This window comes from Nyctereutes procyonoides, unplaced genomic scaffold (genome assembly GCF_905146905.1).
Source record: "Nyctereutes procyonoides isolate TBG_1078 unplaced genomic scaffold, NYPRO_anot_genome, whole genome shotgun sequence".
Lineage (NCBI taxonomy): Eukaryota > Metazoa > Chordata > Mammalia > Carnivora > Canidae > Nyctereutes > Nyctereutes procyonoides.
This window is the reverse complement of record NW_026575133.1, coordinates 15,956,711-15,978,301: the sequence shown is the minus strand read 5'-3', so window position 1 is coordinate 15,978,301 and position 21,591 is coordinate 15,956,711. Positions and strand designations below refer to the sequence as shown.

Below are 21,591 nucleotides of genomic sequence, written 5' to 3'. Positions count from 1 at the left end.
GTGCCTGGCTAGCTCAGTCAGGAGAACATGTAACTATTGATCTCAGGGTTGTGAGTTCAAGCCCCATGCTAGGCATAAAGCTTACTTTAAAAAAAAAAAAAGAAAAGAAAAAAATTCTCTAAAACATGCATTTTCATCAGAGGTGATATCATACCACAAAGGCAAAAATTGATTCTTGGGAGGATGTAGATTTTTAGATATCAGAAAGACACAGGGCTCTCCAAAGGGTCATAGTATGTACAGATCTACAGTATGTCTGTAGTGTTAAAATTTCATAAGGGTGGGAGGAGGAAGGGGCAATTTTTTTAAAATAAATTTATTTTTTATTGGTGTTCAATTTACCAACATACAGAATAACACCCAGTGCTCATCCCGTCAAGTGCCCCCCTCAGTGCCCGTCACCCATTCACCCCCACCCCCCGCCCTCCTCCCCTTCCACCACCCCTAGTTCATTTCCCAGAGTTAGGAGTCTTTATGTTCTGTCTCCCTTTCTGATAGTTCCCACACATTTCTTCTCCCTTCCCTTATATTCCCTTTCACTATTATTTATATTCAGGAAGTGGCAATTAAAAAAAAAAAAAGTCCAAAAAGGTTCCTTAGGGGGAGATAATGAAGAAAAGGTTGAGAATGCACTGCTCTAAAGGAAACCAACAAAATCTAGGCTTTTAACAATGTATGATCCACAGTACCAAGCATATGATAATAAAATTCCTAGATATGTGAAGAAGCAATGGGACAGAACAGAAAGCCTACAAGCTGACCTGGATATTATTCAGCTGGCAATGAGCACTCTATAGGACATTGTGGAACAATGTGACATATTCAGATCAGTGTGTTAGAAAGATAATTCGAGACTGGTGCAGAGGGTGGTTTAGCACAGGAGAAGAATTAGGAGGAGGAAAGGCTACTACAAACATTGAGATGGAAAAATATGAAAGCTTCCAGTAATGGAGATGAAAGTGAGAGATAAGTTGCAGGATTGCTGATTCTCCGTGATCAACTGGATGTGCAAAGTGATGGAGAGGAAGAAATTAAATATAACTTGGAAGTGACTAGAATTTGTCAATTTTAAGTGTTTGTGTTTAAGGGACTCTAGAGTAAAGTAAGCAGTAAGAACTATGAATCTAGAGCTATAGAGGTCTGGGTTAAAAATGCAGGTTGGTATAGAAGTGGTCATTGAAGCCACAGGAGTGGATGATGCCACACAGAATAAGATAGTGGGAGTAAGTGGAGAAGCCTGAAGAATCCACTTGTCTCCAATAAAAACGTATTCAGTGTCAAAAAAAAAAAAAAAAGAATCCAGTTGTCTGAGGAACAGGCAGAGGAGGAGGAGGGACCAAGAAAAGAAAACAAGTAGACAAAGAAAGAAGTATCCAGCCGTCCTCTGCCCTTCCTCATTGGTACAAAAATCCCCCAAAGTCTCAGTGTTACAAAGGGAACAGCACATCTGCTTCATTTGCAATAAATGTTGCAAATGAGACATGAAGGACCATCTGTGCTATATTTCTTGGGGTTCAATGTTTCTAGGTGTATCACCATTAGAAAATGATCAAATATCTTTAAGAAGATATTCTGCATTCCCTTAAAAACAAAAGAAATATAAAAAGGAAATACAAATCAAAAAGGAATTATGTAAATATTTTCTATATTCTTTTCAAATATCTCAGGCGATGGAGTACAGGAAAGTGAGGGAAGCTTTTAGAGAATCAAAGGACCACCCACTTCTCAAAGGCCCCCAATGGCTTCTCAACCAAACAGAGTAAAAGCCAAGGTCTTCATCATGCCCATGATGCCCTTGTAGATCTTTCTTCTGCCTCGCTCTGTAAACCTTTTCCTTTTTCACTCACACCACAGAGAACATCCTAGCAAAAACAGCCACAACCACTGTGCTAGCCACTCTTACCCATTTACTTACTTTACTGTCATTTATAGCACTCATCACTACCTGAAATTATGATATATATGTATTTGTTTATTTGTTTGTCTTCCCCACTAGGATTTAAATCCCATGAGATCAAGAACTTTATCTTAATTACAGCTTTTTCCAAGCAATGAGGGCAGTGTCTCACACACAGCCAGGCTTGAGAATGAGGATGTGCTGAATGGCATCCAGAATCAACTGGCACCTCTTGGTTCTATCATGTGTAAAATGGGAAGAGTCATCCACATTGACTCTGTCTACTCTTCATACAATGAAATGAAGTGGTGTATGTTAGAGCACTTTATAAACCGTAAGTCACAGGGCGCCTGAATGGCTCAGTCATTAAGCATCTGCCTTTGGCTCAGGTCAGGATCCCAGAGTCCTGGCATAGAGCCCTGCGTCAGGCTCCCTGCTCAGCAGGGAAGTCTGCCTCCCCCTCCCCCAGTGCCCCTCCCCCTGCTCATTCTCTCTCTCTCTCTCTCTCTCTCTCTCTCTCTCTCATTCACTCTCTCAAATAAATGAAATCTTAAAACTCTAAGTCACTATACCATGGAAGGTGGGGGCTGATAGTGGTAAAGCATGCTTTCTGACACAGGAGAAGAAAGTTGTGCTAACAATTATACACATAAACACATGAATTTTTAATGATAGCCTGGAGAATAAATGTTCAGATCATAGTCACTGGTTCCATTTTCCTTTAGAACAGAAAATATGCCTAAGAAATACTTACCCAAGCATACAATATTCAAATATCTAAAGGACTCTAGCCAGATTATACTCCTTAGGAGACAAAAAAAACTGAAGATTGAGCTAATTGACTTATAAGCAATAGAAGGGATTTAATTTCTGAAAAAAAATAGGAAGATTAAAACTACATTCAGTGTTATGAGCTGAATTGTGTCTACCTCAATTCATATGTTGAGGGACTAACTCTTGCACCTCAGAAAGTGAATGCATTTGGAGGAGAGTTAACTGAGTTACAACAAGGTCATTAGGTCATTGGGCTCTAATCCAATGTGACCGGTCTCCTCACAAGAAGAAGAAATCTTTCGATGGACACCGAGGCTCCTTCCACAGTTTGGCTATTGTGGACATTGCTGCTAGAAACATCAGGGTGCAGGTGTCCCGGCGTTTCATTGCATCTGCATCTCTGGGAAACGAACTAGGGGTGAAGAAAGGGGAGGAGGGCGGGGGGTGGGGGTGAATTGGTGACGGGCACTTAGGGGGGCACTTGACGGGATGAGCACTGGGTGTTATTCTGTATGTTGGTAAATTGAACACCAATAAAAAACTTATTATTAAAAAAATAAAATAAATAAAATAAAATAAAATAAAATAAAAGAATGAAATCTAAAAGATTTAAACAACAATAACAACAACAACAAGAAATCAAAACAAAGACACAAGCAGAGAGAAGACCATGTGAAGACCCAAGGAGAAGATGGGCATCTCCAAGCCAAAGCGAAAGGCTCAGAAGAAACCAACCCTGCTGATTTCTTGATCCTAGACTCTCAGCCTCTAGAACTGTGAGAAAATAAATTTCTGTTGTTTAAACCATCTGGTCTGTGGTACTTTATTATGGCAGCCCCTACAAACTAATAGAGTTAGTGATTTTAAAAACCAAGAAATAAATCTTTAATAAAGGCATTTCACAAAGATGAGGTTAGCAAACTTAAACGATCCTCATAAATACTTTACTTTCATCATTTAAATTGAAACGTTAGGGGATCCCTGGGTGGCTCAGTGGTTGAGCACCTGCCCTTCGGCCCAGGGCGTGGTCCTGGAGTCCTGGGATCGAGTCCCACATCGGGTTCCCTGCATGGAACCTGCTTTTCCTTCTGCCTGTGTCTCTGCCTCTCTCTCTCTATGTGTCTCTCATGAATAAATAAATAATTTTTTTAAATAAATTGAAATATTAATTTTTATTATAATTGTCTAAGTATAAATTTGAGTTGTCAAGTTCTCAAATCAATTTAATTTTCTCGCTATATCTAATATTCTTGCTAAGAGAACCCACCTTTCACAAAGCAGTTAGAGAAGGTTTTATCTAGCACAGAGCACAGGAGCTAGGCAATTATATTTCTTTTTTTCTTTTCCAACATTTTTTCTTTCAAATTTATTCATGAGAGACAGAAAGAGAGAGGCAGAGACATAGGTAGAGGGAGAAGCAGGCTCCCTGCAGGGAGCCTGATGCGGGACTCGATCCCAGGACCCTGGGATCATGCCCTGAGCCAAAGGCAGATGCTCAATCGCTGAGCCACCCAGGCATCCCACATTTCACTTCTGAATTTAGGCCCATTGTGGATTCCAATTTTCTATTTTTTAATTAATAGAAACACAATTTAAAAGGCAATTGCATCAGAGTCACAGATAGAGCCTATCTCAACTTCATAGGAAAATATCCATCTAAATATAAAATAAACATGCATAACTACAAATCACCCTATCTCTAGATCCTAGGAGGATTTCTACTAGGTCTGGTAGCACCATAGCCTAGAGGCTCAGCCTCTGTAAGTGAAACACCTAAGGCAGGAGGAGAGGCAGAAAGATCTTATAAATTCTTGAATTTCTTTACAAATTTGGACCCCAGGGTCAGAAATGAAATTGATTCACACACCAAGACATGACTCCTCCATGACTTACAGGTAAAGCTCAGATCTTTCTTCACCTGTATCTTCTTTTTTTTTCAAGTAGTAAAATATACATAATATAAAATCTGCCATCTGAACCATTTTTAAGTGTACAGTTTAATAGTGTTAAATATATTCACATGTTGAGCAACCAGAACCTTTCGTCGTGCAAAACTGAAACTTTATACTCATTAAACAACTGCCTATTTCTCCCTCTCTCCAGTCTCTTGCACCTGCCATTCTATTTTCTGTCTTTAAATTTGACTACTCAATGTACATAACATAAATGGAATCATATACTATTTGTCTTTTGTGACTGGCTTATTTCACTTAGTGTAATGTTCTCAAACATATCATGTTATGCCATGTCATAGCATATGTTAGAATTTCCACCATTTTTAAGGCTGAGTAATACCCCATCATATGCATGTATCATATTTTGTTTATTCATTCATCTGTTGCTGGACACTTGCGTTGCCTCCATCTTTTGGTATCGTGAGTCATGCTGCTATGAACATGGGTGTGCAAATATAAAAACTCTGCTTTCAATTCTTTGGGATATACACCCAGAAGTGGAATTGCTCAGCTGTATCTTTTATACACCTACTACTTGTTAATTACTAACAATTTCAACATTATATGTTTAAATCTATATACTTAGATTTGCTATGAAGTAGGTAGAGTTGAAAGTCAGACATATAGGAAGAGAAAGCTAAATATTCTCATGGGGCAACTGGTATAAAGGACCACTTGTATAAACTATTAATTGAATCCCTTTTGTCCTTTTGGTGGGAGGAGTGTAACGTATCCTTTAAAGACTGTAATAGAGTCCATAGTGTCTAGCCCAGGAAAAAAGTGCACATAGAAATGGACATCCAGAAATGCCTATATAATTTCAGGACATTCATGGGCTCCTGAAGTCCATCTATGAACACTGCATCAGAAAGGCTGCCAACTAAGAAAGGCCCAAAATTGAGTTTCAAAATTCTAATAATTGTTAAGTATCAACAAATACTATTTAAACTCAGAGGACAACATGCTTTGGATCTGTGAGTCATGAATCCAACATACTTCATATTCCATCATTAGCTAGCTCTTCAAGTATTTTTAGCCCCCACCCCCACACTCCGAGCCATAAACAACAAAAGCCAGGCCTATCTCTTACACCCGCTCCTAGAGATCATGTATGTCAGGCTAACTGAGGCATGTGAAGGAAACAATAGAAAACACAGGTGAAAACTCAGTTGAGAGACTGGTAAATATCAAAGGGTGAAAGATGACTCACAAAATCTGTTTCAAGTTTGCCCATTTCTTGCTTGTAGCTTCGCATCCTGTTGCTGTACATTCCTCGACTTTGAGGTGGTATCTCTCGGACTTCCAGATCCATCTGTTCAAGCTGGCAGCGTAAGAGGAAAATGTGACTTCAATCATATGTTTATACTTCATTTGGCCAGACATTTAGAGCTGAAAGGATTTAATCCCAACTTCTCGTTTTATACCTGAGGGGCCAGGCAGAGAGAGCTAGCTGCCCATGATCAAGTAATATTGGGGCTGCTTCTGTGCTTCACTTTTGCTTAGGTCAACAAACAAAGAGTTCCTGAGTGCTTGCTAGTGACATGCAGAGTGTAAAAGCATGTTGTCAGGAATGGTTGTTGTTGTTGTTGTTTTAAATATGTATCAATTCAAACATTCTCAAATATAACAACTTTAATACCTTTAGTGTGTCCTATCCTTCAATCCAACCCCACCTGGTTTGGTCTTCTGGCCCCAAGCCACCAGGACTAAAGGAACATAAAAAAACCCAAATCATTTATTTCTACTCTTAATCTATAAAATGTCAGCCCAGCCTTAGTTATTTGGTAAAAATTCTTCTGGAAATTCTTTTCTGATTAGGAAATCACATGCCAACCAATATGTGATCTCAACCTCCAGCCTAACTCCTAACTTTATAACCATGTTGACATGGCATTAAATGGAAACAGTAATCTGCTAAATTACACAAAGCTCACTGAAATCATAGCAGCATACTTTTCAATAATCTGGAATTAATAACACGTTGGATAGAACACATGCACATTTAATAAGAGGCAATACAGAAATAGTGTGATGGTTAAGAACATAGGCTTTCGGGATCCCTGGGTGGCGCGGTGGTTTGGTGCCTGCCTTTGGCCCAGGGCATGATCCTGGAGACCCGGGATCGAATCCCACGTCGGGCTCCCGGTGCATGGAGCCTGCTTCTCCCTCTGCCTGTGTCTCTGCCTCTCTCTCTCTCTCTCTCTCTGTGACTAACATAATTAAGAAAAAAAAAAAAAAAAAGAACATAGGCTTTCGAGTCAGACGCCTGCATCCACATGATAGGCTCCACTATGTACTCGTTGTGCAGCCTCAGACAGGTTTATTAACGCCTCTGGGCCTTACTTTTCTCATTTCTAAAAATAGTATGTCTTTTGTAGGACAGCTGTAAAGATTATATGTTCTAATTCCTCTAATGTGCTTACAACAGTGTCTCTTGCTTGGTAATCACTGGATGAATGTTAATAATAGTAGAGATGATTACTGATGATGCTGAAGAAATACACCAAGTACAGACACAAGGTATTAGAGGCAGCTTATTTATAACTGGCATTGAAAAATAAAAACCGCCACCAACAGCAATTTGGCTCAGGCCATGTCAAATAAACTCACATCCAAAAATGCTGCTATATATTTTACCTTATAAAGCATTCTAATGAATTACTTGCATGACTAACTAATAAAACTCTTACTTGTCCAGAGTTAGAGACTGAATAACAATAGTAGCTCTCAGATAAACCATGTTTCAATTCACAGGCCTTAATTTTTATTAAAGAGAGAGAGAGAAAAAGACAGAGAGAGAGAGAGAGAGAAAGAGATTGAATTAGCCTTGATTTAAACAGTGACTATTTTATATGATTACCATGTCTCAACAAAAATGTGAAGCACCAATAAATTAAACAGTTACTCAGAAAGGTAATTTTTAAAATACTTCTCTGGAGGTGTCTGGGTGGCTCAGTCAATTGGGCATCTAACTTCGGCTCTGGTCATGATCACGGGGTCCAGTGATTGAGCCCCGTGTTGGGCTCCCTGCTCCGTGGGAAGTCTACTTTTCCCTCTGCCTCTGTCCCTCCCCCTGTTTGTGCACTCTAACAAAAAAAAGTTTTAAAAATTAAAAAAAAAATCTCTGAAATCATCATTAAGTACCTAGTTCTAATGAGATGAGCAGGATCATCCAAGTAACTACCTAAGTACATATAAGTGAAAATCTGAGAGTTAACTACACTTCTGCTTATAGCACTTTATAAACACACTGAAAACAAAATTAAAAGCAGATAAGAAAGAAAAAAAGGAAACACACTATAAGCAATTTCAATGAAAACAGAAATATGGCTAACATGAACATGTTTTGTGTTGTTACAACATTCAGACAGCCAACATGAAGCGGGAGACATGGTAATCACAAGACAAACAGTGTCCGAGAGATTAATACAAAGCAGTTGTTTGGCAGAAATACAAGTAATCCTAATAAGTGAAATAAAAAAGAAGTTTTTCTGCCACGATCCTCATCCAAAGGAGAAGATGTAATGCAATAAACAGTGTCCTTAACAAGGATGTCATCGAAATTAAGTAAATCAGCTGTCTTATCATTTTAAAGGAGTAGAAACACATATCTTAGAACTTTGGTGTTGGTCATGACTGGGGATGACTTCAAGCTCCATGAGGGTCTAAATATGTTTTACATTTCTTGGTATAGTAAAATCTTGGTTATTAGGAAATCAGCTTTCTAACATCATTGAGTACACTGATGGCTCAACAAGCCAAAACACAGATTCTTTTTTTTTTTTTTAAGATTTTATTTATTTATTCTTGAGAGACAGAGACAGAGAGAGAGGCGGAGACACAGGCAGAGGGAGAAGCAGGCTCCATGCAGGGAGCCCGACGTGGGACTTGATCCCGGGACTCCAGGATCATGCCCCGGGCCGAAGGCAGGTGCTAAAGTGCTGAGTCACCCAGGCTGCCCCAAAACCAGATTCTGAGGCAAAAGAACTGCTCCTGGGAACTCAGCAACAATATAAGAGGTCAACTCAAGATCCAAACAACTGTACTGTACTATTTATGGTCATCTTGCCAGCCAGAAGGAAGAAGTGTCCTGACCGGCAGCGCTGGTGTCTAGAGGACAGTCTTTTTGTTTTTTTTTTTTTAATATATTTTTTTAAATTTTTATTTATTTATGATAGTCACACACACACACAGAGAGAGAGAGAGAGAGAGAGAGAGAGAGGCAGAGACACAGGCAGAGGGAGAAGCAGGTTCCATGCACCGGGAGCCCGACGTGGGATTCGATCCGGGGTCTCCAGGATCACGCCCTGGGCCAAAGGCAGGCGCTAAACCGCTGCGCCACCCAGGGATCCCTAGAGGTCAGTCTTTTTACGTCAAGGCCAGGAAGCATGAGAGAAATAGTTGAATATAGAAAGAAAAGAAAGTAAGGGGAAAAGCATTTGCTAAAAGGGAGAAACTTTCAAAAGAGAGGCAAACATTTGAAGCAGAGGAGTTGGAAGCAAAGCTGCCAGGGCAACAGCACTGCAGATGAGATGTTGATCTTGGGGGCATAGAGGTCATGCGACATTTTGACAGCTAGAAAAGAGCCAGTGACAAAGACAGAGCAGTGGCAGCAGCTTGCTACCTTGGCCCTCAGAGTCACAGAGTGAAGGTCTGCTGTGCTATGGGGAATGACAGCCACCTATTTCTTCAGACCCCCTAAAGTGGCAGCTCCCTGTGTATGACCCTGTTAACAAAAGTCATCAGTCAAATAAGCTTGGAAATGCTCCACACTTTATATACCTCCTATGAATCTCCTTCTTAGAGATTCATAATGCCTCTCAGCCTCTTTAAGGGGCCAAGAAGATTCTGTAGCCAAACAACAACTGAAAAAATATGCCAACCTCCAATTCTATTTAAGCTAGTCAGTTTCCCAAACTTACTTGAACTAGTAACAGCAGTCACAAGAAACACACTCAGGGAACTGTTCTAGTACATGAGTAAGTACATACCAAAGGAACACCATGCAGTGCCCTTCAGTATTTAGGAAAGCAACATTCTTACTCAGGACCATGATGCAGTAACAAGCAGAGTTGTACTTGTAATACTTGGCTTTAAAACCGAATAGTGGACAGAACATGAGAGACTCCTAATTCTGGGAAACGAACTAGGGGTGGTAGAAAGGGAGGTGGGCAGGGGATGGGGGTGACTGGGTGACAGGCACTGAAGGGGGCACTTGATGGGATAAGCACTGGATGTTATTCTATATGTTGACAAATTGAACACCAATAAAAAATAAATTTATATATAAAAAAAAGCAGTGGGACATAAAACCTTTTAATACTCTTTGTTCCTTGATTTGCAAGTCTATTTATATCAAAAAGTTGGGATCCCTGGGTGGCGCAGCGGTTTAGCGCCTGCCTTTGGCCCAGGGTGCGATCCTGGAGACCCGGGATCGAGTCCCACGTCAGGCTCCCGGTGCATGGAGCCTGCTTCTCCCTCTGCCTATGTCTCTGCCTCTCTCTCTCTCTGACTATCATAAATAAATAAAAATTTAAAAAAAAAATTAAAAAAAAAAAAGAAATTCCAAAAAGTCGTGGATGAGCTAGAGCTCTGAGTTTACCATATTTAAATACAAGCCCGCAATCTGCCATTTGCTGGTGTGGGACTTCAAAGTTACTTAATCTTTCTAGGCCTCGGTTTCCCCATCTACAAAATGGGGGCAATAAGAGCACTGAGAATCCCTCCTCCGTGGGTCTCTCACGCTCCCGCATGTCTTGCTGGATGTGCCAAGAATGCAAGGCCCTGACAGCTCCTTTCTCAAGCCATTTCTCAGGGTTGTATTCACACAGAGCAACCCTGGGGGAGGAAATCCTGTCTGGGACAAACAGCAAGCTTGCTCACAGGCTGCTACGAAGCTCAGGGCATTTCCCAGGCTCCAGGTTCCATCCCTAGCAGGTATTCTGCTGTGTTAGGCAGTCTTCCCGGTGAACCTGCATCACCCTGTGGGAATTGGGGCTCAGGAACCTTGGGTAGCACCTTCTGTTGTCATAGAATTCTTTTGTCTCTGATCTAGAAATCTCCTATCTTTCGCCAACATCAATGAAACTGTGGCAAGCACACCTGTTACAAAGCAAGTAGGGGAACATCTCAGATCCTTAACACTTTCTGATGAATAGCATTTGTCTCACAGGCCTTGTGTGAAAATTAAATATTATAAAGCAAGTAGTATGCTTAACCCAATGTTTGGTACTCAGTATGCTTTTAACAAGTGTGAGCTATTTCCAGCTACTATGAAAAGTATTACAAAGGAATAAAAATTAAAAGTAGACCTTTAATGAATCACCTTTATTAAGAAGAATAAAATCCCAAGAAACTATTAATTCTCTTCAATTTAACTGGTGAAGTCCAAATTATAAAATGCTAATCAGAAATGTTTCACAGTTCTGCATAATATAAAACAGGCTAGAGGAAGGTATCAGCAGAAATGGCTCTGGTTGTAAGTTAAAACACATGACCAAGTCTGTACTTACCAGTTCTCTTGCTTCTTCAAGCTGTTTCTCCACATTTGCAACCATTTGCTTCTTCTCATCTGGAACAAAAAATCAATAGCAAGGAATTGCTAAGAATACAAGTAAATTTAAATGAAAACTTCTATTTTTATATACCTTTTCCTTTCTGGTCAGAGTAGAGAATTACCACATCAGGCAAATGACTGGATCATTCTTTGGTGGGTTAGGAACCACTTTATCCCACTGATGTGGAGATATATAATATATAATCCTACGGGGGATCCCTGGGTGGCACAGCGGTTTGGCGCCTGCCTTTGGCCCCTGCCTTTGGCCCAGGGCGCGATCCTGGAGACCCGGGATCGAGTCCCACATCGGGCTTCCAGTGCATGGAGCCTGCTTCTCCCTCTGCCTGTGTCTCTGCCTCTCTCTCTCTCTGTGACTATCATACTATCATAAATAAATAAAAATTAAATACATATATATATATTTATATATATATAATCCTACGGAGTACCTAATTATGAAAAGATGCCATAATATTTCCAAGAGAAAACAAAAAATTAGTTTGTCTTTAGGAGAAACTGTATCAACTGCAGCAGATTCAGTGCTTGCATGAGAAGTGTTCAGAGTCATGACTTTAATAAACTGGGAATAAATGACTTATGAATACAATTTTTTTAAAAAGGTTTTATTTATTTATTCATGAGAGACACAGGCAGAGGAAGAAGCAGGCTCCCTGAAAGGAGCCCTATGTGGGACTTGATTCTGGATCCCAGGATCACTCCCTGAGCCAAAGGCAGATGCTCAACCACTGAGCCACCCAGGCGTCCCTTATGAATACAATTTAAAAGTCACATGGGTTAAATGTGTGATGGGTTAAGGAGTGTACTTGCAGAGATGAGCACTGGGTGCTGAATGTACGTGATGAATCACTAAATTCTACACACAATACTAATAGTACATTGTATATTAACTAACTGGAATTTAAATAAAAACTTGGGGAAAAAAGTCACATACCACAACAATTCCTGAAAATGGGCATGATCTTACGATCCTTTAAAAGACTGTAGTTTGATTAAGAATTTAGGATAATAATAATAAAAAAGAATTGGGTGTAATGAGGGTCACCTGGGTGGCTCAGTCAGTTAAATGTCTGCCTTATGTTCAGGTCATGATCCGAGGGTCTTAGGATCAGCCCCACGTCAGGCTCCCTGCTTGGCAGGAGACTGCTTCGCCCTCTCCTCCCCACTTCCACTCTCTGCTGCTATCTTTGTCTCTTTCAAACAAATACATAAAATCTTAAAAAAAAAAAAAAAGAATTGGGTGTAATGGAAGAAATATTGAAGTCAGGACTATTGATTCTAAACCCAAAGTCACTACTTACTTGCTGGTTATGGGATCTTGAATTAGAAACTTTTTTTCTGAGACTCAGTTGGTACTTCCTAAAATGGACATTTAAAATGTCTAACTCTTTCTAGCTCAAAAAGCTGATGCAAGTAAAATTACTTTTAAAATTATACAGTGCTCTTGGCAGGATGAGCACTGGGTGGTATGCTATATGTTGGCAACTTGAACTCCAATAAAATAATTAAAATAAATAAATAAAATTATGAAGTGCTAAGTCTCTGTATGTAGTTTATTCAAGTTCTACCACTATTAAGTTATAACCCAATTGTAGTTACCTTTCCTGGGAGAGACATGTTCCAGCAGGTTTTTCCAGTTTTTTTCAGAAAACTTCTCACTCCCATTCCAAAACAATCAGTCCATTTATTCAGAGACTACACGTAAGTTTTGTGCTAAGCAAACATATTGACCATTTATGGTTTTGTGTCTAGCATCCTTCTTTTCTCAGGCAATAACCCAATTTTTTTGAGGCTCTCCTCTCCACCAAGGAGGTAGATGAGAGATGCAATCTCTTTTTATGACCTGTTCCTTTGGTCATAGTGACTTAGCAAAGCACGGGCTTCTCCCAGGCTGAATCAATCCCAGTAGCTCAATACCTCTTGCCACATTGGTCTGGTGGGTAGAAGTGGAATAGGCATATAACTCAGGTAGACCAATCAAAATCCTAGAGCAACAGCAAAGTCTTTTCCTCTCTCTTGGTAGAGCTATGAAGACGTCAGTCTAGAAGCTGTTGGCATCCATTGTTCTAGCTATAAGGAGAGCCATCTTATAGTGGTTAAGAATGAAGTCTATATTGAGAAAGAAACAAAGCTGAGGGATAGGTAGGTAGGTAGATAGATTTAGTTTCTCATTCCAGATAACTCTGAAACAGGTTTTGCTTGACTTTATCATGATTTGTTTTCTTGAACTAACAGATTTCTTTATTTAAAGTTAGGTTTTGGGGTGCCTTGGTGGCACGGTCAGTTAAGTATCTGACTCTTGGTTTTTGGCTTGAGTCATGATCTCAGGGTCTTAAGATCAAGCCCGACATTGAGCCCTGTGCTCAATGTGGAGTCTGATTAAGACTCTCTCTCCCTCTCCCTTTACCCCTCCCCACTGCATGCACAATCTCTCATTCATAAATAAATAAATAAATAAATAAATAAATAAGTAAATAACTATCTTTAAAGTTAGGTTTCTGTGAACCTAATGATGATCAACTAATACAACAAACTAGATTAGTCATGAAGCTTGAAATGAGCATAATATTCAGTAGATGACTAGCTCTTCAGAAGGCTAGACAATACTGAACCCCTAATTTATTTGCTCCTGGTACACATCAATCTGTCCAACAACTCCACACGTTATAGCAGAGCACACGGTTTTAAGACAGAACAGAATACGAAATAAGACAAGCCCATCTTGGACCAAGAGTGAGATTATGCATTTACACAGTGGAAAGAACGTCTGTTTCCTATAAGGTGTTCAGTTGTTAGGAAAGTCCATGCTGGACCTCCAAGACTAATAAGCACCAGTTTTTCTCATAAACAAAACAAAACAGAGGAAGAAGCCTTCCTTGTCCTGTATTAGCCTTTGTTACCAATTTCTCTCTCTTCTATCCACAGTTATGTTTTCCTTCCTCATCTCCCCATTTCCTCCCAATAATCTCACTCTCACTTCCGTCAGCCCACTGAAATGACTCTAAATCTGATGACTTTTCCTTTGCCCAAACCAATGGACATTCTCTGGTCCTACCTTCAATTAATCTTGTAGCATCTGACATTCTGTTCCTCCCATCCTATCACTTTTTCCGCCCCTGGCTTCCAGGAGACTCTGATTTTCTGATCCTCTCACACACTCACTTCTGACTCAGGGTCCTCTGCCAGCATCCTTTGCTTCCATTTATCCTCCAACCTGTCGGTATTCCTGGGAGTTCAGACTATGATCTATGTCCCTGGACAATTTCATCCACTCCCATTTTTAAGCTGTCATATTATACATTTATGATCCCAAGTCTTTATCTCTAATCCTGATATATTTCCAGGACCCAAGCCCTTTAATCCCAATGCCTATGCCCAACTCCACTGTGACTGCCTGGCAAACTGCTATGCAAAACTTGCTTCAGAAATCATCACCTCTCCGAAGCCTTTCCTAATCCAACAAGAGAGTTAGCACTCTTTCTTACAGAAAACACCAACAACTCCTATCTAATTTCGATAATTTATCTCTTACATATACAGGTCTGATTCATCTTCTAGGTTGGGGGTTTTAATCATGTCTAAATTATCTTTATAGTCCTAAAATCTAGCACTGAGACTGTCATATGATTGGTTCTTTTTTTTTTAGATTTTATTTATTTTTTTCATGGGAGACACACACACAGACGGAGAGATACAGAGAGGCAGAGACATAGGCAGAGGGAGAAGCAGGCTCCTTGCGGGGAGCAGGATGCCGGACTTGATCCCCAAATTCCAGGATCACGACCTGAGCCAAAGGCAGACACTCAACCACTGAGCCTCCCAGGCACCCCATATGATCAGTTCTTGAAAAATGATGGTTAATTGAATAAACAATGTAGGACAGTAAAAACATTTACAAAAGAAGTTATGCTGCCAACCACCCTGCTTTCCCTGTCTTCATACCTGCTCCTCTCTACCACTTAATCTTACTAAAATGTGGCTTTGATTGCATCACTTGAGCCCAGCAGTGAAGGTCCTCCACATTCCAGATCCAACAACCTTTTTAACTTTATTTCCAACTACTACCTTTCCAGTGTGCATGCTACATGCTAACCAGACAGACTATTCATTATCAGCCAAACACCACCTCCACCCTCTCTCTCTCTCGCTTATTCCTGCTAACTTTTTGTTTTAAGCTACCATTTAGGGTTCTTTGGTTGAATTGATTCTGGCTAACCTAAGCCAAAAAATGGAATTTATTAGAAAGATAGTTGTTAGAATTAGAGGGGGAATCTTATTAGAATAAAATGGAGTGGCTCATAGAGTCAATTTTAAAAATGAGCCCCCAGATTCAGAAAGGACAGTTGCTAGGGTGGCTGGGGATACTAAGGAAGCAGGAACTCACTGACAGTCCTTGCAAAAGGAGAGTCTTGAGCAGCAGTGCCATGCTCTCTTCTTGGTTCAGTCTGCCCAAAATTTGAATCCCAGCAAACATTCTCTGAATATGTGCACATTGACCTGAATTGGGCACAGTGGCGGCCTGTCAATTCCACCAAGACCGGGTTTAGGTAGTTTCTCACTGGAAAACTAAGGTGCTGCTCTCAGAAGACAGCATAGAGGCTTCTGGAGAGTCCAAAACAACAGATACCCACCGCACCCACTTAACATTCCTTTCCCCATTTTTGTCTGCTAAATCCCATCTCTCCTCAAGGTGATTTCCTGGGACAGATCTTATCTCCTCTGAATTCCCAGACCTCTAGTGGCTCTGATGGTCACGAGAAGGTGCTTTCTGTACTTTCCCCCTCACCTTCATTTTCAGCTCCTTGGAGGCAGGGATCACTCTTGACATAGCTCTGCCCTAACTCTGAATTTAGCCCTCTCCAGTGTTCCGCACATTAAGAGAAGAACGAAAAGGTTATGATTTAGGAGGAAAGCATGAATGAGGAAGAAGGAAAAGAGACTGAAGAGATGACCTTGGAAATAATCTTTCAACATTAAGTTTTGGCAGCCTTCTAGCACTATTCCTATGTAATTTCCAAGAGAGCTTCATGCTTTCCACACCAAATGTCATCCCCTTTACAAATGGCATGTTCCTAGGACTCGGAACTCCATAACTAACAGCTATCATTATTTTCACAGGGTTATGTGTTGAACATTATCACAGCCAATCCTCAAAACGGCCCTTTAGAAATACTAGTATTATCCCATTCACAGGCAAGTACATAAACACAGAGTGATTAATTTCTCCAAAGTTAAACAGCTAATAAATTGCAGAGTTGGAATTCCAACAAGGTCTGCTGCCCAGAACTGAGCTCTTAACCTCTGATGTACTATATAAAATACACTAAACAAATTTCATCACCTTTTTTTTTTTTTTTTTGGCAAATGGACTTGACGAATGCTGGTATACACATAAGTCTTTGCAGAGTATGATCTCTTCTTGTGCACTCAATATTAACAGAAGTGTTTAGTGCTATACAAACAAATCTACATAGCATGTTTTGTTAGTATTAAAAGAAGTGCTTAGTTAGCCTTGTACCCACCATCCCTCATAAAGTAGTATAAGTGTCAGAGCTAACTTGAATTCACTTACAGATACCTGTCTTTGTGCAATGTAGATACTTTTAGATAAAATAGCAGAAGAAACTATGTACTGGGAACTGTGGAGTAAAACCACTAATAGAGGAACTTTTTATATTAGAGAACTTAAAAATGGATATATTACTAATGCTACACTATATAGCATGGTAGAAAATGATCAATACTGAAACAAAGCCATTCTAGAATGATCTGTATAATAATGGATCAGAGCTGGTGATAGCAATATGAACTCCTGTTTAGCTTATATCTGTAAGCTTACATATACAAATACTTATTAATATGTATATGTACATATTTACTGTACACGTGTACTTCCTCATCTGTCAGCTCAGAGGGACTAGAAGCAATAATACTCCAATAGCAATGAGTGTACCTTGTATCCAGATCTTGTTTTTTTAAAGATTATTTTAAGGGGGGGTGGCTGTGAGAGAGGGAGAGAAAAGAATCCCAAGCAGGCTCCACACTCAACATGGAGGCTGACATGGGGCTTGAGCTCATGACCTTGAGATCATGACCTGAGAGGCAATCAAGAATCTGACTCTTAAAGCCACCCATACGCTCCTATATCTTGGGGTTTTTTTGTTCATTTGTTAAATATTTTATTTATTTATTTGAGAGAGAGAGAGAGAGAGAAGCAGAGGGAGCAGCAGGAAGAGGAAGAAGCAGTCTCCCCACTGAGCAGGGAGCCCAAAGTGGGGGCTCAATCCCAGGACCCTGGGAGCATGACCTGAGGTGAAGGCAGATGCTTAACCAACTGAGTCACCCAGGTGCCCCTAGATCTTGGTTTCTAACACCATTTCACAATAAATGGGAGTACGACTTGTAGAAATGACTGACTGTGGGACTGGAATAGGGAAAATACAAGATGCTATTGGAATATCTTATAATACTAGAAAGTAAGAAAGGGCTAAAAAGGAAAAACAAAAAAACCAAAAACCAAACCTGAAATGATAGGGGTGTATCAAAGGACACAGAAGCCAGCTAAAAGGGCTTCCAAAGGTTAAAGCTGGAATAATTTGAGCAACAAAATAAAGTAGTATTGGAATATAATACAAAGAATAAAATAAATATCATGAATCCATGGATATAAATGACCAAGTAAATGAAGAACAGACAATATCTCTTCTATAGAGAATTCCAAATGATTTACACAGATGTTAAACTTTCAAGAAGGTAAAATGTGATCCCAACTCCTGTGTGGGCTATGCATAGGATTTTCTTCTAAAGAGTATGGAAAAGAGGCAAAAGAGTAACTTTACAGTGGAGAAACGTGACAAACACTACCTTGGCCAGGTGATCAGTTAATTAGCATCAGTAGTGAGTGATTAAGTTACATTATAGTATATTTTTGATATGTGATAAAAAAATAGTGTTTTATTTCTGTGATCTTCTTCCCCCAATCCTATAACTCATTCTGATCATGAGAAAAATATCAGGCAAATCCCAACCGAGGAATATTCTATAATATATCCTACTAGTACTCCTCTAAACTGAAGTCTAGAGAAAAGCCTGAGAAAACTGTCATAGCTAAGAAGAACATAAGGAACCATAACTGCTAAATGTTTTGTAGTATCCTGACTGGATCCTAGAATACTGAAAGGACATTAGATAAAATAAACAGATAAACAAACATAAGGAAATCTAAACAAAGTATGGACTTCATTTAATTATAATATATCAGTACGGGCTCACTGGCTGCAACAACAAATGTATCATAGTAATATATGATGTTATCAATAGAGGAAACGAGGCACTGGATATGTAGGGGTTCTCTGTATTACCTTTGTGATTTTTCTATAAATCTATACCTGTTCTGAAATTAAAAGTTATTTTAAAAAAAAAATCAATGAAGGCATTATCAGCTTAATTACATTGTTGAAGGAAGAGCAGTCCCTCTGGGATTAGAGTGTGGGTATGGGATTAAAGTGTGTCAATTCAATTACTGCGCACCTAAATTCTTGAATTAGGACTGGAACCATCTCTTCAACTCTAACTCTCTAGAACAACAGAAATGTAATGCATGCAAGTCACATGTGTAATTTTAAATATTCTAGCATCTACATTTTAAAAAGTAAAAAGGAACAAATAAAATTAATTTTAATATATGCACATTAAGTTTTAATAATCTAGCTCCATATATCCAAAATATTATCATTTCACTCTGTATCCACATTTCAAGCACTCAGATACATGTGGATATTACAGCTCCAAAGCCACATACAAACGCAAACCACAGTATTCATTAAGTAAAAGCTGACTTTTCTGAATTCTCCCACCTACAACTACTACAACTACAAATGCAAGAGAAAATTATGGAACATTTACAGCTTCTTCCATTCATGGCTATGCCTAGATAGTCTCCAAAAGCCTTCAAGGATTGACATAACTAATGCGAGAGACTTGAGCATTTTCTTCCAGAAAGGACACCTGTCTTGCCTCACAACTTTGATTTCTCTCCTCTGCCTCCGTCCTTGATATCCTGAGTTCAAAGTTCAATTCCATTTCATATCCAAAAAACCCCGATCACTCATATCCTTTCAAATGTAGGCATTCAGCAAGAGAGATCCACCTAACTCTAGTCTAGGCAGAAAAGGAAGCAAGAATTGAGGTCCAAGTTTCCTTTAAGAGTTCAATTAATATCACAGTCTGTGAAGCTGGGTCCTGACTAACCCTACCACCTGTTGTCTTCAGCAGTGGCAAGAATACTGCTAACAGCTCATTTATTCTGCACATTTTCTGGGAAGAAAATTGTGCTAGTGTGTTCCAGGCTTTCTTCCATTTGATTTTTTTTTTACAACACTGTAAGGTTGAAGCAATTATCTCCTCTCCTGAACTTAAAGATGAAGGAAGCAGGCTTAGAGAGGCCAAGCGATTTGCCCAAGATTGCACATCTAGTAAGCAGCAGAGCAGAGATTCTAAACAGACCCGATGTCACGTGTGAATCTTACAAGTGGTAGGAGTCACAAAAGACCATTATTCTCTCTGTAAATGAAGTAAGCAAATAATTGCAGAAGAACATTTAAGATTCTTGGGGATGCCTGCTTGATGTAATGGAACCTCTGCAAAATATCCCCCATTTAGAATTCTTCACCAAAGGAAAAATAACTTCATAATTAGTATTAGTTATGGTTTGCACCCATCCATTTTCTTGACTTTACCACAGAACTCTAATCACTAAAATTAAATTTCAAATGCAATGCCATAAGAATACTACCTAAGAAGGGACTGATTTGTTTCATTAATCCAGGTACTAAAATTAGTTAAATTCAAACACTTCAGTTTAAGAGCAAAGTCTTTTTATTGTTTAAAACATGTCACAGAATAAAATGTCTTTTTTCAAATGAAGTTTTAAGATACTCAATCTTTTCTATTCTCTCTGGTGATAACACTTTAATACATCATACATGCACAGCAGAGATTGAAGTTCATTATAATCAATCCTACTCACTCTACTTCAATTTAAATAAGTTAATAAGTTGGAGAAAGAACCGCTCTGGCTGCAAAGTTTGGTCCAGTTTTGAACTTCTCAACTCAAGTAAATTATAGTTTATCTCCTCTAGGTCAACCACTAATGCTATTCAGAATGAGATTATAATTACTTTTAATTATACTTTTTAAATGGTGGTACATATTGTTAGTCCACAGACCTGTATCTGAAATTCATAACGACATGGATATACTTTTCATTCATCCTTTTCTATTTATCAATTAGAAACAGATTATAAAGGGAGCAAGCATAAGTAACTATTAACAGGGAAACTACTACATTTTTAAAGAATTACTGTCATTCAATTAGTCAAATCAGTAAGCATTTTTCCATTGCCAGCTAAACAGTCTTCTTTCAATTCCACTGAAGCTCCTATGTTTGGGCTTTACATTATACCATATGCAAGGCAAGTCAAGCCTTTATTTTTAAGGCACTCAAAGGTTTCCTTCTATATAGTAAGAATGGTTACATTAAAACATAAAGACAAGAAAAAAAATCAACTGTAACAAAATCTGTTTTCTTAGAAACAGGTTTTACAACTTTGCACCCATGGATGACTTTGTTACTTTATATAAAACATCTTCCCAGTACAAAAATCTATTAGCCCAAATAGAAAATGCTTCTCTTTTAAAACTGTTACAATTAAAAATGAACAAAAATCCAACTGAAATCACAAGTCCTGAAACTCTGGGACTCAAGTCAAAGGAAGTAGTCTCCAGCAACAAGGATAATAAAAATCAAGATGGTCTTGGGCAGTGGAGAAAGGCAGAACTGAAGAGAAGAGGCGAGGTGATGTATCATGAAGTGATGAGGCCATCAGCTATTTTCTCCACAAAAATCTCTGAGGCAGCAGAGCTCGGTGATATATGCTACCTTGGTTTTCTCCTCCTGTTCCCTCACTTGGGCTCATAAACCTCTTTAAGACATCATCCACCTCTCCAGAACTAACTGGGACTTCAGGAGATGAGTGGGGTGTAAGTTCAGAGATCCTGGTTTCAAGCAAATGTCCCTATTAATAGAAAATAGGTGAGGGAAGGGGAAAGAAAAACAAATAAAGGAAGAAAATTATTTATAAACACGCACGTTTGGGGGAAGTAGGGAAAGGGAAATAGGAATGTCAACTTAGGTCCTGCAGAGATTACTGCTGACATCAAGGATTGACTAACGAGGTGGGAAACAGGAAGCTGCCCACCAGTTCCCAGATCAGTGAGCATCCCCTTTTCTACGCACTACACCCCAGAGCCAGGTAGGCCCAAATCCAGACGATGGTTCAATTTCCTTAACAAAACTAAGCTAAAAGTAATAATCCTATCTGTAGCTAACC

The 21,591-nt window shown here is 39.3% G+C and overlaps 1 protein-coding gene across 6 annotated transcripts in view; it reads right to left on the bottom strand.

Moving 5' to 3' along the window:
* Positions 1–21,591, bottom strand: part of VTI1A (vesicle transport through interaction with t-SNAREs 1A) — a 361,282-nt gene that overhangs the window by 338,138 nt on the left and 1,553 nt on the right. For all 6 annotated transcript variants that reach the window (XM_055345977.1, XM_055345978.1, XM_055345976.1 and 3 more), the window contains exons 2-3: positions 11,139–11,197; positions 5,837–5,947 (exon numbers count right to left, since the gene is read on the bottom strand). In XM_055345977.1, coding sequence (XP_055201952.1) covers positions 5,837–5,947; positions 11,139–11,197 — 170 coding nt within the window. The remainder of the gene's footprint in view (positions 1–5,836; positions 5,948–11,138; positions 11,198–21,591) is intronic.